Source organism: Atractosteus spatula, chromosome 13 (genome assembly GCF_055471065.1).
Source record: "Atractosteus spatula isolate fAtrSpa1 chromosome 13, fAtrSpa1.hap1, whole genome shotgun sequence".
NCBI lineage: Eukaryota > Metazoa > Chordata > Actinopteri > Semionotiformes > Lepisosteidae > Atractosteus > Atractosteus spatula.
Window position 1 is genome coordinate 36,547,013 of NC_142718.1, and position 16,486 is coordinate 36,563,498.

The 16,486-nt window shown below is 50.9% G+C and overlaps 1 protein-coding gene across 1 annotated transcript in view; it reads left to right on the top strand.

Annotated features, from left to right (window-relative positions):
• kcnh3 (potassium voltage-gated channel, subfamily H (eag-related), member 3) overlaps positions 1-16,486 on the top strand; it is a 69,288-nt gene that overhangs the window by 36,579 nt on the left and 16,223 nt on the right. Inside the window, exons 2-8 of the mRNA XM_088930504.1 lie at positions 2,709-2,942; positions 5,773-5,907; positions 8,309-8,448; positions 10,258-10,513; positions 10,879-11,036; positions 11,988-12,195; positions 15,264-15,665. Coding sequence (XP_088786630.1) covers positions 2,709-2,942; positions 5,773-5,907; positions 8,309-8,448; positions 10,258-10,513; positions 10,879-11,036; positions 11,988-12,195; positions 15,264-15,665 — 1,533 coding nt within the window. The remainder of the gene's footprint in view (positions 1-2,708; positions 2,943-5,772; positions 5,908-8,308; positions 8,449-10,257; positions 10,514-10,878; positions 11,037-11,987; positions 12,196-15,263; positions 15,666-16,486) is intronic.

The following is a 16,486-nucleotide window of genomic DNA, read 5'->3' on the forward strand; positions in this document are numbered from 1 at the left end:
AGGTGGGCCGGATGTGTTGGGAATATCCAGCCCACCTGGATATTGAGTATAACCCAGTGAGGCTGTGGGGCACGGATACAGATCCCAGATCGTACTGACACAACCTTCTTCTGGAGCAGACCAGAGGTCGGCCACTACTGGCTACTGCTCAGCACGTCCGCAACTAGACTGCTGTTGCCGTCGTTCCCAAGGGCTGAGCGTTGTGAGGCGCAGTTCTAATCGCCCACCACTTGGGGGCGGCGCTGTGGTGTCCCGCCCTCTGGCTGTGATGGGGGGGTCAGTGAGGGACAGCGTGGGGGCTGGCCTTGTTGTGGAAGAGGCAGCCCTGCCCTGCCCTGATGAAACCAGGAAGAAGATAGCCCTCAGACAGCACACATTCCTGGCCGCTCTCCAGCACAGAGCACTAAACGTTCCAGAATGCTCCAATAAAATAGATAAAATAAATAATCCGAATGACCCGCTGTGCAATCAGTATTAAAAGAAGTAGGAAGTATTAAAATCTGGCTGGTCTCTCTTCCCTGCTTGACCAGGAGCAGGTCAGACCCCTGTCTCTTGTACAGTAGATGGTAGAATAGAGTCTACTGCCTTATGTACATGTACAGTACATTGGAACTCTTATCCACACTGTTCTCTACAACAGACCACACCATACAATGTAAAAAGTACATTACAAACATAATAAATAATAACAACAGAACAATATGCTGTGGAGAACAAAAAATAAGTAGTAGTGAAAAAAACAGGGTAGACCGTGCAAACAGTGCACTAGTGCAGGCAGTAGTGTTCGACTGGAGAGATGAGGGGAGACAGCCTGCTCTGATTTTGGCAGGAGTGGGAATACTAGAATTTGATGTGTTATTTTAGGGAACATTGCTTGTATAATCCTTAAGCATTTCTTGTAGTGCAGTCTCCACTTCATCCTGCCAGTGTGAGCACAGCCTGTACTCTCTGGACAGTCAGGTCTGTCTGTGGCCAGGCTGTGGTCCCTGAGGCTGTCCTCTTTGGACAGTCAGGTCTGTCTGTGTCCAGTGTCTGTGTCCAGGCTGTGGTCCCTGAGCTTGTCCTCTCTGGACAGTCAGGTCTGTCTGTGTCCAGTGTCTGTGTCCAGGCTGTGGTCCCTGAGCCTGTCCTCTCTGGACAGTCAGGTCTGTCTGTGTCCAGTGTCTGTGTCCAGGCTGTGGTCCCTGAGCCTGTCCTCTCTGGACAGTCAGGATTGTCTGTGTCCAGTGTCTGTGGCCAGGCTGTGGTCACTGAGCATGTCCTCTCTGGACAGTCAGGTCTGCCTGTGTCCAGTGTCTGTGGCCAGGCTGTGGTCACCAAGCCTGTCCTCTCTGGACAGTCAGGTCTGTCTGTGTCCAGTGTCTGTGGCCTGGCTGTGGTCATTGAGCCTGTTTTGTCTGGATGCTCAGGTCTGTGGGTTGGAATCCACTTTTGAATATTCTGATTTTTGCAGATGGGTTAACATGGTGGAGCCTCCTTCTTGCGGTGCAGAAAGACCTGCCTTCTCCTTGTTTCTTGTTTCTGACTTCCCCTCCGAGCCCCTCTCTCCCCCTCTCTGGCCCTGCAGAGCGCAGGGCTGCTGTCCTGCCTTGCCCCCTCTCTCTCTCGCCCTCTCTCACCCAGGAGGGAGGAGAGTTAGTATTCACACGGCGCTATCGCACAGCCACAGAAACGCTTCTTAATGCTTTGCTTTGAGAACCGAGGGATTCAATTACAGCCTCACCGCTAGCAACCCGGGCTTTGATGGGTTCTGCAAATGATTATTTTTTAATTAAGTCAACAGAAGTGTGCGGCTCGCTAACAGTGATTGAATTTATTTTACCGTCCAACTTGAATATTTCTTAAGCAGTTGTTTTTAATGGTACGTTATACCCAACCTGGATCAGTGATCCTGTTTATTTTCTGTATGAAAGGCCCATGCTCATCCAATAAATGATTCATCCCTCCGTTCCCTTGAACAAGTTAGGTGCTGCTCTTCCTCGGCACTCTGCCTCTCACTCATATACACTCATTGGTGCTGTTCTGATCTATCTGGTCACTTCCTCTCTCTTTTTGAGAATCTGTCACACTCAGCCAGGCATACGGTACTTATTGTCCTGTATTTCTTCTCACTGTTCTCCATTCTTAACGCAAAATTAACTTAGAGACGTTTTCTACAGAAGCAAAGGCTGCGGTATAATAAATAATCCAATTAGCTTTTTCTCACATCACAGCTTCCCGGCCATGATGGCTGTTAGCAATTTTTCATTTCAGCAACAAAAGCAAGGCCGCACGGCAACAAGAACATAGGTTTAAGGAGCGTAAAAGAGGTCTGAACAATTTACAACTTTGGCAAAGCTTGAAATAATAAAGCGCACTAGGCAAGAGGGCTCAGCCATGCTGTCGGAGGCAGCTCCTTCGACTGAAGGATCAATTAAACAACCGAGCCAGATGGGCAGAATGTCCTCTTCTTGTTGGGAACCTTTCTTATGCTCCTCTTTCAGTTCTCAATTTCAAATTAAAAGAACTTTATTGGAATGACCGTTGAACTACAGAGCTGCCAAAGCAATAACTGGCAGCACATTTAACTCAATGTGGTGCTGGTGCTGTGAGACAGCCTCGCTGGGCTGCAGCTCTGTCCAGTTCCCTTCTCCCATAGGATTGGAAGGAGGGGGAATTCTGGGATTGGATTTGATCACTCCTTTTCCGTCTCTTCTTTCCTCTCTCAGACAGCAACTTCGTCCTGGGCAACGCGCAGGTCCAGTCTCTGTACCCGATAGTGTACTGCTCGGACGGGTTCTGCGACCTGACGGGCTACGCCCGGGCGGAGCTGATGCAGAAGAGCTGCGCGTGCCACTTCCTGTACGGCGCCGAGACGAGCAGCCAGCTGACGACACAGATCCAGGGGGCTCTGGACGACCGCAGAGAGTTCAAGGCCGAGGTCGTCTTCTACAAGAAGTGTGGTGAGAGAGAGAAGGAGAGAGCTAGAGGCAGAGGCTGCGAGAAACTGATGGAGACAGAGACACAGAGAGACAGGCAAAGACAGAGCCCAAGAGAGACAGGCAAAGACAGAAAAGAGACCAAGACAGACAAACAGAGACCGCATTAGAGAAACACAGATAGAGAGCCAGAGAGACAGACAGACACCAGGAGAGACAGAGACCAAACTAGAGAAACACAGATAAACTGAGAGAGACAGACACAGACCATGAGAGGCGGAGAAAAATGAGTGTGATCTGGGGTAGTGGAGAGGCTAGTTTTTCTAAGCAGAATTGCAGCTGCCTCTGTAATAATCTGTTCCTGTGGTAATCTTTAATGCATGAAGCATGACACTGGCTCCAGTGTTGTGGAATGACCTTCCTCAGTCTTTACGAGAGACAACTTCTTTAACTCTCTTCAAATGTAAACTGGAAACCTACCCTTTTACCAAGGTCTACATCTGATTGCCTGCAGTCTGTCTGTAAAAACCGGTATGCTCTTGTTTTGTTTTTTTTCCTTCATTGAATTTATTGTACACTTTTGCCTTTTTTTTATTCACGATGTACAGTGTTCATGTACAGCAGTTTGGAAAGGTGTTTTATAAATAAAAGTTATTATTATTATTATTATTATTATTAGTTATTATGTACTGGAAACTAGTTATGTATCATTTACACAGAGAACCAGAAGCAGCTCCAGAAATAATTATTGGGGGCACAGCATATGAGGAGTGAAGCCAACGTGAAACATATAGGTTAATATGTTTTGACAACCCACAGCAACCTCATGTTTGCTCTTGACTTGAGATGAGATGTACTGTACCATGTTACTGCTATCCCAGGAATGGCTGTATATGACTTCTCTTTACAGTTAGAAACAATTCACTGCCACTTTTGCACACTGTAGAAAAAAATGTTTTATGTAAGTACTTTCTCAGATATGATTTACTTGAATTATTCACTTATGATTTACAAATCAAATTAAATACATAATCAAACTCCCAGTAAGACATGTCTGGACTAACATGATAAAAATGAAAAATGTATTTCACTACGGCCCGCTCAGCAACAGAAATGAACTTTTGAAGGTGGCATATTGAAAACCGAAGAAACGTTCTCCACAGAGTCCTTCCCTTGGGATCTTTCAACAGTGATCCTGCACTGAGGCAGGCTTCCTTCCTGATCAAGGTCTTCCACCTCATCTCCTGCAGCTATAATCTGTACTTTAAATCAGACTGAGCACTAAATCACCTGCACCTGAAATCAGATTGAGCTCTCAATCACCTGCACCTCAAATCAGACTGAGCTCTTAATCACCTGCACCTCAAATCAGACTGAGCTCTCAATCACCTGTACCTCAAATCAGACTGAGCTCTTAAACACCTGCACCTTAAATCAGACTGAGCACTAAATCACCTGCACCTGAAATCAGATTAAGCTCTCAATCACCTGCACCTGAAATCAGACTGAGCACTAAATCACCTGCACCTGAAATCAGATTGAGCTCTCAATCACCTGCACCTCAAATCAGACTGAGTTCTTAATCACCTGCACCTCAAATCAGACTGAGCTCTCAATCACCTGCACCTCAAATCAGACTGAGCTCTCAATCACCTGCACCTGAAATCAGATTGAGCTCTCAATCACCTGCACCTCAAATCAGACTGAGCTCTTAAACACCTGCACCTTAAATCAGACTGAGCTCTCAATCACCTGCACCTGAAATCAGACTGAGCTCTCAATCATCAGCGCCTGAAATCAGACAGAGTGCTCAATCACTTGCACCCGGATCAGACTGAAATCAAACTGAGTGCTACATCACCTGCACCTGAAATCAGACTGAGCTCTTAAGCACCTGTGTCAGAAACAAAGTTGCAATTTCCTGAGAACAGCTCTCACTTTGTTTCGGCTACGGATGACAGGAGAAAGGCCCCTCCTTCCGCGCCGCCCCTCGGCAGACTCTGTCCTTCTGCACCTTCATTAGCTTCTCTCTGCGGATTGCAATTAGCCTCACTGCTGCTGCCATCAGGAAACCGATCGTGTGTGAGCCCATTACAGCCTCTTCATCTGGAGTGCCTCGCTGATCCCTTTCCCTAATGACATTATCTTCACTGAAAACACACTTCCCACTTTCACCCTTCATTATGGGAAAAATAAGGTTTCAAAACGACTTTGCTGTCTCATGCAATTAGCTGTTTCCTTCTAAGAGCTGCACCGAACAGTTCCTGAAATATCAGGTTTTGTAAGGTGCAGGAGAAGCAAGTTCCTGTGATTATTTTAATAAGCCTCCTAAGGAGAGTGTGTTCATTAAGCATGTCTTTTCTATGATCAGTTTACCAGGCTTTTTAATACAGACAAGAACGCACGCCTGGTGCTCCAGAATAAGCCTCTTTTTAAATTTAGCACCAGTTTTCTTTTTAATAATGTCCGTCTGAATTTGCCATTTTCCAAATGACCTGTTTAAGAAAAGCAGACTTGGCTGTTTCCCCCCCTTGCCCGAATAATCGGAATAACTCCGCAATTGCAAGGCAGAACAGACCGTGCGCTCTGACAAGCTGTGCCTCTCCATGAGAACCAGGAATGATGCTTTAAACCTGCATATGAACAAAGAGAGTGCAGACAGCCAAGTTCGCACATGTCTGTAGACAGTTGCACAGTTATATATATATACAGTACATGAGCAGCTAGACACTGAGTACTGGTCTATACTGCCGCTAGATGTTAGTGACAGGAACCTTTAGGAAAAGATTTGCTATGTCTTCCTTATAAAAATGAGCCCCAGTTTAAACCTCCTCTCTCCCCCTCCCTCTCTCAGGTGCGCAGTTCTGGTGCCTGCTGGACATCGTGCCCATAAAGAACGAGAAGGGGGAGGTGGTGCTGTTCCTGGTCTCCCACAAGGACATCACTGACAACAAGACACAACAGGACCCAGAGCAAGGCCCAGAAACTGGTGAGGGAGGCAGTGAGGGCTAGTGGTTAGAGCTGAGGCACTGGGAGAGAAACCTGACAAAGGCTTGTTTTGTCATTTTTTGGCTCTTAAAGTGTTTCTAATAAGCTTCCATTGGACAGCGCCTTGTTAACTGTGGGTGTGCATGCCTTTTCTCCATTTTAACGTCCAGGCACTGAGAAATTCTGTTAGAAACAAAGACCTCCAGCTGGCTCGCTCTCACTTCTCACTAGCACTGCAAATTTAATCTGATTTGCTGGTCTTGTTAGTGTACTTACAGTATTCAATTCATTCATTGACATGCACAGCAAGACACAGGGTGATGCGCATGTCTGTATGCAGGGCCACACACCGGACTACACCGGGCTATATGTAGGGGGTACACGGCTCCATTCAGGGCAGCAGCAGGGCAGCACAGGGCCTTATGTCCTTCATCACCCTGACCAGCCCTCCGCATGGCAGTACCCTGTTCTGTCCTCGACTGCTTCTCCTTTCCATCTCCCCAGCTGCTCCCCTGTTTCAGCCTGCCACTGTGGCTTCATCTCTCTCGCGCTCGGCTCTCCCACGCGCAGCCATTGTTCCTCTCCTGCCTTCCCTCCCGCGGTCTCGCCCGCCCTGCCTCCCTTCCTCGCCCCCTTTCCGCCTCCCTCTCGGTGTGTCTCCCCCGCGCTGCCTCGCTCTCACGGTCCTCTCTCAGATCCACATCCTCGGAACCTCATTGGCACGATCGAAGAATTACAGGGCTGCCAAAGCAATATCAATTAGCCAAAACATTTACAAGCATTTAGAATGACAACATCGTGTTATTATCGTTTGAGAGGTTTATTGTCTGCTCCTCCGGCTGTGACAGGAGATCACACACTGGGCTGCAGCTCTATTGAGCACCCCCCTCCCCTCCTCCGGCAGGTTTGGGAGCTGTTCTGAGTGGGATTTCATTTGTTATTTTGGGGAAGAATGTTTGTCTAATCCCTACGTATTTCTTGCAGTGTAACAGAAAGTACATCTCTGTCTCTGTTTCTCCCTGCTGGCAGTGGGAGCACAGCCAGTCTTCGTTGGATAGTCAGGTCTGCCTGTGTCCAGTGTCTGTGTCCAGGCTGTGGTCACTGAGCCTGTCCTCTCTGGACAGTCAGGTCTACCTGTGTCCAGTGTCTGTGTCCAGACTGTGGTCATTGAGTTTGTCCTTTCTGGACAGTCAGGTCTACCTGTGTCCAGTGTCTGTGTCCAGGCTGTGGTCACTGAGCCTGTCCTCTCTGGACAGTCAGGTCTACCTGTGTCCAGTGTCTGTGTCCAGACTGTGGTCATTGAGTTTGTCCTTTCTGGACAGTCAGGTCTACCTGTGTCCAGTGTCTGTGTCCAGGCTGTGGTCACTGAGCCTGTCCTCTCTGGACAGTCAGGTCTACCTGTGTCCAGTGTCTGTGTCCAGGCTGTGGTCACTGAGTTTGTCCTTTCTAGACAGCAGGTCTGCCTGTGTCGCCAGTGTCTATGACCAATCAGAGGGCACTGAAGCCTGGCCTCTCTGGACACCCAAGTCTTCCTGTCTCTCCCAGTTTCTCAAATCAGAGTCTGTTTCTCCTTGTTTGTCTCCCATCCTTATCCGATACTTTGCTCTCTGTTATCCCATCTTTCTCTCCCTCCTCTCTTTTCTCCCCCCTCTGCTCCACTCCCAGTGGGGCTGTGTGAGTTGACAGCAGCATTAGCTCAGGATCACTCAGCTGGGAGGCCGCCTGTCGTTCCTGCCAGTCACACAATGGCTGCTGGCTCTCACAGCGTGGGAACACGGTACTGCGGAGCTAATTGGATGCCTTACAAACAACAGGGGTGAACATAGTGAAGCTACAGGGAGACACGGGGCAGCTCAGCACACACACACACACCTGCACCCGTGGAGCGCAGAGAAAAACAGGGAAGGTCAAGAATGGAGGGGCGCAGAGGAAAGGAAAGGGAAATGGAGGAAGCAACAGAGAGAGGGGAAGAAAGAAAAACACTGTTGTGCAGTAAGGGGGTGGGAGACCAGCCCAGTACATCGCTTCAACCAGTAATTCAATATGACCTGGTGCTGCAAATCAACTAGATTATTAAGGAGCACCTGGAACATATGGAACAGGGGGGTGTGGGGGGGGTGAGGGTTAGGCAGCTGTGGGCTCTAGAGACGTCTTTATATTTAGTACTGAGCTACAGGTCAGTTAAGATCACCTGTTGTAATTTACCCCACCCGAAAGTCCATTTTGCACTTCTACCTGTTTTCCTGTGCTCGTACCACGGAGTGGCCTTGCTTTCTCAGTGCTTCTGTGTCTTCTCCCTTCCTGCCTTGGTGTAATTAGATTCAGTGTGCTTCCCTGCCGGCTGTGATTCTACGGCGATTCTACAGTTTAGCCTCTGACCTGTTCTTCTTTCTGGCCCCCAGATGAAGAGACAGGGCTGGAGGTCCACCGCGTCACGCGGCCCCCGGGGTTCAATGCCAACCGCCGCCGGAGCCGCGCCGTGCTGTACCATCTGTCCGGACACCTGCAGAAACAGGACAAGAGCAAGCTCAAGCTCAACAATGTGAGCAGCCTCGCACTCGACACCCGGTGTGTCTGTTTACCCTCAAATTCCCTGGCACCTGGAGTGTCTGTTCACCCTCGTACTCCCCGGCATCCGATGTGTCTGTTCACCATCACAGTTCCCTGCACTGGTGTGTCTATTCACCCTCACACTCACCAGCACCCAGTGTGTCTGTTCACCCTCACACTCCCAAGCACCTTGTGTGTCTGTTCGCCCTCACACTCTCAGGCACCCAGTGTGTCTGTTCACCCTCACACTCCCCGGCACCTGGAGTATCTGTTCACCCTTGCACTCCCAGGCACCCGGTGTGTCTGTTTGCCCTCACACTTCCTGGCACCCAGTGTGTCTGTTCACCCTCACACTCCCAGGCACCTTGTGTGTCTGTTCGCCCTCACACTTCCTGGCACCCGAAGTATCTGTTCATCCTCACACCCCCCTGCACTCGGAGTGTCTGTTCACCCTCAGACATATCCACGACAGCAGGAGTGTCTGTACTCTCTCACTCTCACAGCAGCTGGATTTGCTTATCAGATGCATCCTGCTTGTCGTTTTAAAGGCCTGAGGCTGGTGAGAGATGTTGATATAGGCAAGTGAAGGTCACATTAGGGCAGCCCAACAACTCAAATTATCACTAGCAGCACTTGCTGTCAGCAGTTTCAAATCTGCACTTGTCGATTTCTTGCAGATAACACTTCATGGGAATTTAAAATAATTTTAAAATGAGGAAAGAGTTCCTTAGCTTTATCCGTGAGACCTTTGGTGATCCAGCCAAAAGCAAGGAGGGTGACATTGAATGATAACTGCAGTTTGTAAAAGCAGAAAGATCAGGAGCCTCTTGCTCAATCTCTCTCAGCAGTGCTGCAGGCAGTCCTGCTCGCAAAGCTATACCTGGCAATTGGCCTAGGAGTCAGCACTCCAAACACAAATTTCAAGCAGTAATTGCCAAGCAGCTTGCCTAAGGCCTGAAAAGAAATGTGAGCACAACAGTGGCAGTAGCTCGTGCTGAGCTCTCCAGTGAGCAAGCCGAGGTATCACAGTTCACTCTCTAGAACCAGATATGACGGTGGACTGGGGCGACATGACTCAGGATGACTTCAGTGTAAGATTGCAGACCCAAGTGCCACCCAAAACACAGCACACACACCACAAGGGGCCCCCGATGAGTCCAGATAGAACAGCTTGGCTTTCTCCATGCGGGGGCGTAGAGGGGTGACATTGACTGCTGTGCACTGGGACTTGGGGCTTGCAGTGCCCCCTCAGTTGTGGTGTCACCCCACATGCAGTGCTGCTCAAACCTGTTGGGACGCACTCTGACTCCATTGCACACCAGTCCCCAAAAACAGCTGTCTCTCCGTCGGTCTCCGAAATGCAATTGTTACAACAACATTGAACTTAACTCTGTGTAACTATGCCAAACCCTCAGCAGAGCAAAGAGAGGGCTATTCAATACAGAGCTCAGGATTCAACTGCAGGATTTGAGCAGCGACACAAGTCAAGCATGTCCTCACGGGCTCAGATTCTTTTTGTCATTACTGACCACCTGCAGCTGGAATCTCAGAATCGCAGGACAGGAGCAGGCAGACATCTGGTTTTCCAAACCATTCCACTGTACGGATTGTTACCGACCAGCACTTTATATATACTCAATTCTTAATTATTTCACTTGAGTAACTGAGGGTTTTCTGTCACCAAGGATCCTGGAAACAATTAGAAGATCACATATGATTCCCGCTGCCTTGCTACTAGCTTTCTAACCTCTGTGTGTGCATGTGTGTCTGTGTGCGTATGTGTTCCTCTTGATTTGCCCAGAATGTGTTCGGGGAGAAGCCACCCATCCCTGAGTACAAGGTGGCAGCCATTCAGAAGTCTCGCTTCATCCTCCTGCATTACGGAACGTTCAAGGCCGGCTGGGATTGGCTGATTCTGCTGGCGACCTTCTACGTGGCGGTCACCGTGCCCTATAACGTGTGCTTCACGGTGGCCGGTGGGCGGGACGAAGGGAGCTCCGCCTCCCGCAGCCCCCCCAGTGTCAGTGACATCCTGGTGGAGATCCTCTTCATGCTGGGTAAGACACACAGGCAGAGCACTGTTTTGGCAGTGAAAATCTAGTCCCTGTGCAAGGAAGGTGGTCTGAGTCACTCCCTTCAGGGGTAGAGAGGTGTGCTGTCTCCGTCACATAGTCATATCTGAACGACTCTGACTCAGTCTTTGCAGAGGCCTCTTCGCGCCAGGAACACTTACAAATGACGTGTTTGCCTGAGACTATCTTGTCCCATGCAATTAGATAGATGCCCTGTCCCATTGAGTGGGCAGTGTCCATCAGCCCTTGTTTGGCACAGATGTGCCGTCTTTGTGGGCAGCACCTGCCCGACATGGTGCTCTGGCTGTAGCTCGACTGATGGTGACCGAGATGTCCTTCCTATGTTGCAGACATTGTGCTTAATTTCCGCACCACATACGTGAGTAAGTCGGGCCAGGTGGTGTACGACGCTCGGTCCATCTGTGTGCACTACACCACCACCTGGCTGTTCGTGGACCTGATCGCCGCCCTGCCCTTTGACCTGCTCTATGCCTTCAACGTCAGCGTGGTGAGAAGTTGGGGGGGCGGTGGTGGACTGATTGGCATTCATGTACGTTTGTGGGTTGACAGCACTTCATATTTCAATCTGTCTGTGTGTCAGAAAGTCTGTCAGTCTGTATGTCAATCTGCTGTGTGCCAGTCTGTCAGTCTGTCTGTGTGCCAGTGAGTGCGCCGGTCAGTCTGTCAGTCTGTCTGTGTGCCAGTGAGTGCGCCGGTCAGTCTGTCAGTCTGTCTGTGTGCCAGTGAGTGTGCCAGCCTGTCAGTCTGTCAATCTGTCTCTGTGTCAGTCTGTCAGTCTTTCTGTGTGCCAGTGAGTGTGCCGGTCAGTCTGTCAGTCTGTCAGTCTGTCTGTGTGCCAGTGAGTGTGCCAGCCTGTCAGTCTGTCAGTCTGTCTCTGTGTCAGTCTGTCAGTCTTTCTGTGTGCCAGTGAGTGTGCCGGTCAGTCTGTCAGTCTGTCTGTGTGCCAGTGAGTGTGCCAGCCTGTCAGTCTGTCAGTCTGTCTCTGTGTCAGTCTGTCAGTCTGTCTGTGTGCCAGTGAGTGTGCCGGTCAGTCTGTCAGTCTGTCTGTGTGCCAGTGAGTGTGCCAGCCTGTCAGTCTGTCAGTCTGTCTCTGTGTCAGTCTGTCAGTCTGTCTGTGTGCCAGTGAGTGTGCCGGTCAGTCTGTCAGTCTGTCAGTCTGTCTGTGTGCCAGTGAGTGTGCCAGCCTGTCAGTCTGTCAGTCTGTCTCTGTGTCAGTCTGTCAGTCTGTCTGTGTGCCAGTGAGTGCGCCGGTCAGTCTGTCAGTCTGTCTGTGTGCCAGTGAGTGTGCCAGCCTGTCAGTCTGAATGTCAGTCTGTCTGTGTGCCAGTCTGTGTTTCTCTGCTGCATATCGAGAGCTGCTGAGACGTCTCTTGCTCTGTTTGGAGTTGACCTGACTTTCCCCCTGTCTTGCCCTTGTCCCTGCCCGTCTGGGGTGCAGTATTTCGGGGTCCACCTGCTGAAGACGGTGCGGCTGCTGCGGCTGCTGCGGCTGCTGCAGAAGCTGGAGCGCTACTCGCAGTACAGCGCCGTGGTGCTCACGCTGCTCATGTCCATGTTCGCCCTGCTGGCCCACTGGATGGCCTGCGTCTGGTACTTCATCGGCCGCAGGGAGATCGAGAGCAACACGCCCGGCTCCTGGGACATCGGTCAGTGTGCCGCCCCGTGCTCCTCGTGCTGAGTCTAGCTCTCGCCCCCCGTCCTCTGGTTGGGGAGCAGGGACCCCGCTCCGGCGGAGTTGGGGTGCGCAGGGCTCTGCTGGTCTTCCCCGGGGCCGTCCAGTCCAGATCCCTGCTGTGCTGTGAGGGCCGGCCTCGACACGCCCCTACGCAGCCGGGAGACCTGGAAGGGTGCTCTGGGGCGCCCCTCCATCAGCGTGGGGGCAGCTGTGTCGGTCCCGGCCAGGGCTGCCCTCCCTGTTCTGATGTTGTGATTGAGATCCGGCTCATGAGAACGTAAGGGAGGTTCCAAACCAGAGGAGGCCGTTGGGCCCCTCTAACCCATCGATCCGAGGGTCTCGCGCAGCTGTCGCCCGAAAGACAGCAGGGAAGGACTTTAGCAACATGGCTGGGCAGCTGGATCCACGCTCCAACAACCCTTTGTGAAAAGAAGTGCCGCCCGTTTCAAATGCCCTTCCATGTAAGAAGCGCATTTCACACACCTCACGTTTCCCGCCTGACGTACCATGTGACTCGGAGAGTGGGGATTCTGCTGTCCAAACCACCATGCCTGTGCTGCAGCGGGTCTCTGGGGAAGATGAAAAGCCCAGCAGGCGGTGACAGTAGGCTGCGTGTTAGTTGCCAGCACCAGGAGGGCTGTGTAACACTTGAAGGACACTGACTCATCCCTGAAGATGGAAATTTACAGCCAAAATGTCCCTCAAACTGGAGCCTCTCCTGCAGCCCCCTGGTGTTGACAGATGCCAGTTACATCAATTACAACATAATTTAGGAAGGTGGTTCGTATGCAGGTCTGGTCAAAGGGTTTCTGTGAGTCAGGCCACTTCTTGTCTTATCGTTGCTCCGTGTTGCTGAAAGCACAAACAGGGCTTGGGAAGCAGCACAGGCCACCCTGATCCAAAACAGATATCACCGCTCTAGAACTGGCCCTGTCAGGGCCAGATTCCCAGACGGATAGGAGCGTCCTACACTCACAGACTTAAAGATCTAAATCTCTTTAGTCTTGGACTGAGAACACTACCAGGAGACCTCGTGTATTCAGTATTCAGTATTCAGCACTCTCTGAGACACTGACAGTCAGTTCAGTGTACTTCAATTCAATTCAGTTTATTTTTATATAGCACCTTTCACAAAAAGGTTGCCCCAAGGTGCTTAACAAAGCAAATGTCCATACATGTTGTGAATACAGAACAGAAAAGACCAGAAGACAATGGAGGAGAGGAACCAAAAACTCCTTAGTAAGGAGAAAAGAAACCTCTAGGGGTTTCTTCTCCAGTGAACACTTCAGTGGAGTCTGGAACCAGCTGTCCAGCCATGCTGTTAGGGCTCAAGTGTTTAAGAAAGGGCCATTGCCTGGGAATACCTGGGGTTCATGCCACTGACAGAGAGAGATTGGAAGAGGTGCTAGGAACAGACTCCTGCCTCCAGAGGGGCGTCACTGGTCTCAGACTGGCTGCTCCTACACAGAGAGGCATGCCTAAGATTGGCCCCTCCCACACAACGGGGCGTGTCTCCGGTCTCAGATCGGCCCCTCCCACACAACAGGGCGTGTCTCCTGTCTCAGATCGGCCCCTCCCTCTCATGGGGCGTGACTCCAGCCTCATGTGCTTCCCCGTGTGTAGGTGCCTAGTCAGCAGCTTGAAATCTGTCTTTGGGGGCAAGAATAAACACGGTAAAGCTTCTTTCTTCGGGACACTTGTCCCTTTCTTCCTCTGGGGAATCTGGCTTGAGGGTTGTGTGTGAGCATGATTGCCCTCTCTCCTCGTGCCGACCTCAGTTTTGTTTCTCACTCCAGACACTCTCACACACACGAGAGAGCCTGCAGATCCCGCCTCGGGCCCTGAGTGGGGTCTTGCTCTATGTGCTCTCTTGCTAGTTAGAACAGATGCTTAATAAATTCAGCATCTCATTTCCTCAGACTTGGGGTCATCTCTGCACTTCAGTCTTGGTCTTTGAGTGCTTCCACGAGTGCCCCAGACAGAGACAGATTTGTGCAGTTCAGCTCCCGGCAAATGAGAGATCGCGACAGATCGTTTCCTGGCACTCCTCTTACCCTGTCTCCATCAGGGGACCTTTGTAACACAGCCTTTCCTGGCTCCTGCTGCGCTCTCCGTCACAGCTCTGGCAGCGCTGACAAGCTCCCATCCAGGGAACGAGGCGTGTAAATCGTTCATGGCGTCCGCTCTGCTCTGTCAACTCTTCTGTCAGCTTTACTAACCCAGATCGCCCCCCTCCTCCCTCAGGGTCTGTCACTTCTAGCTGCCTGAACAGGCGCAGTGCTCCATCCCACCCTCCCGATTTCGACGGCTCTAACCTCTGGAAAACCTGCCCCCACCCCTCCCAGTCAGCAACAATAAGTCCTCGGCAGGCACTGGACAGTAGACGTTTCCCGGTTCCAAAATCTCTGCCCCTCTGACAGAGGCACAGTAGGGTGGCATTTGTGCAGCAGGAGGCGCGCAGGGGCTGAGCAGGGCAGGAGCTGCTGCCTGCACCGGACAGGCTGCCTGTCGCACAGCTGTGAGGCCCAGTCGCTGCGTGACAAGGCGGAGCTGCGGGGCGCGGGTCTCAGCTGGCTTGAGGGTGCCACGCTGGGGAAGGGAGACAGCCTGACAAGGTGCTGAAGCCGTCCCAGGGGCAGTCGATGGGCACAGGGTCCGGCCCACTCCACCCAGCTCAGCTAGTCTAATTAAGGAGCTTGACTTGTACCTGTGCTGTTGTTATACCGGGACACATATACCTTGAATTCAGTCTTTCATTTGTCTTATTCCTGCTCTGAGTCATGCCGATGAGGCACGCTTTTATTGATTGATAAAAGCGTGATAATATGTTAATATTTGTCTCGCTTGTTGTCTACTTGACAGTAGCTTTCTTACACAGGCAAAGCAAATTCCCTTGAAAGTTTTATTTTTACATATTTGTGTGTGGGCTAGTTAAAAGACACTGGATTTGACAGAATGCACTGTATGGCTGGAGCATCCTGGTCATGTGCAGGTACACTGATTTGAATTATTTTTTCGCCCTCCTTGTCTCTCTCCCAGGTTGGCTCCATGAGCTCGGGAAACGCCTGGGGACTCCCTACTTTCTGACACCCTTGACCCCACTTCTGGGGACAGCCGATTCCCCTCACATCACAGATCTGGGCGGGACCTCGCAGAATGCCAGCCAGTGGAACGTCACGGGGGCGGAGCATTCGGGGAGGGGGTCCTGGAACACCAGCCAATGGAACGCGTCAGGCACAGGGCTAGTGGGCAGGGCCTCCCTGGTCTCCAGCCAATGGAACACATCTGGGGCGGAGCTAGGGGGCGGACCCTCGGTGCGCAGCTCTTATGTGACGTCCTTGTACTTTGCGCTGAGCAGCCTGACTAGCGTGGGCTTCGGGAATGTCTCTGCCAACACCGACACAGAGAAGATCTTCTCCATCTGCACCATGCTGATCGGGGGTGAGTGTCACAAAGGGAAGATCGCTACAGACAGGTCCTGGGAGAGGCTCATATTTACCCCAGGCTTTGCCTGCTTCATGTGAGGTCATTTTTTGAGGTACACTTCTTATTGCTTCCCAATCCTGGGTTGCGAGGACCCCACACACCTGCTGGTGTTCATTGTAGCTGAACTTGAATCTGTAGCTGTTCCTTCTTGTATTCTATTTGAAAGCTGAAAATTGTAAAGACTAGGGCCAGGATTGTCCAAGTGATGGTGTGCCAGTGGGTGAGAGTTAGTCAGGACTGATGCTACACAAAAGCAAGCCCCGTGACTTTGCAGGCCCCTCTGAATGTGTGGTGTCAGCAGTGGGATCTGCAGCTTCCATCTGTGCTATAGGCACCTCCCAGTGGGTTTGACTGTGAATATTTAAGTGGCTAGCACAGGAATCGAAGTAGTCGCAAATGGACTGATCCAAATTAAATAAAAAAGAGCAAACTCACAGTGTCTGACCATGAACTCTCTTTCTCCACGGTCAGTCAGTCATCCCACCTCGCAGTCCCTCTCACAAACAGGGCTTCCTCTCGAAGCACTCCTGAATTATTATTCAAACGACCGTTTGCTCTGCTCAGAGAAGTAATTGAGTCTCCTGCCTGTGACAAATCTAGCACTGGGCTGGAGAGAACACTTTAATTCTGAGTGGCCTAAATAAGGGGCTTGATAGATATTCAGTTAAATCATCAGTCAAGAGTCAATAGATATGCATTCTGTGGTGCTTAACCCGAATAATGAAACTGAACGCCCCAGAGTTAATCTCACCATCCATCTTCGCCTATTATATGTT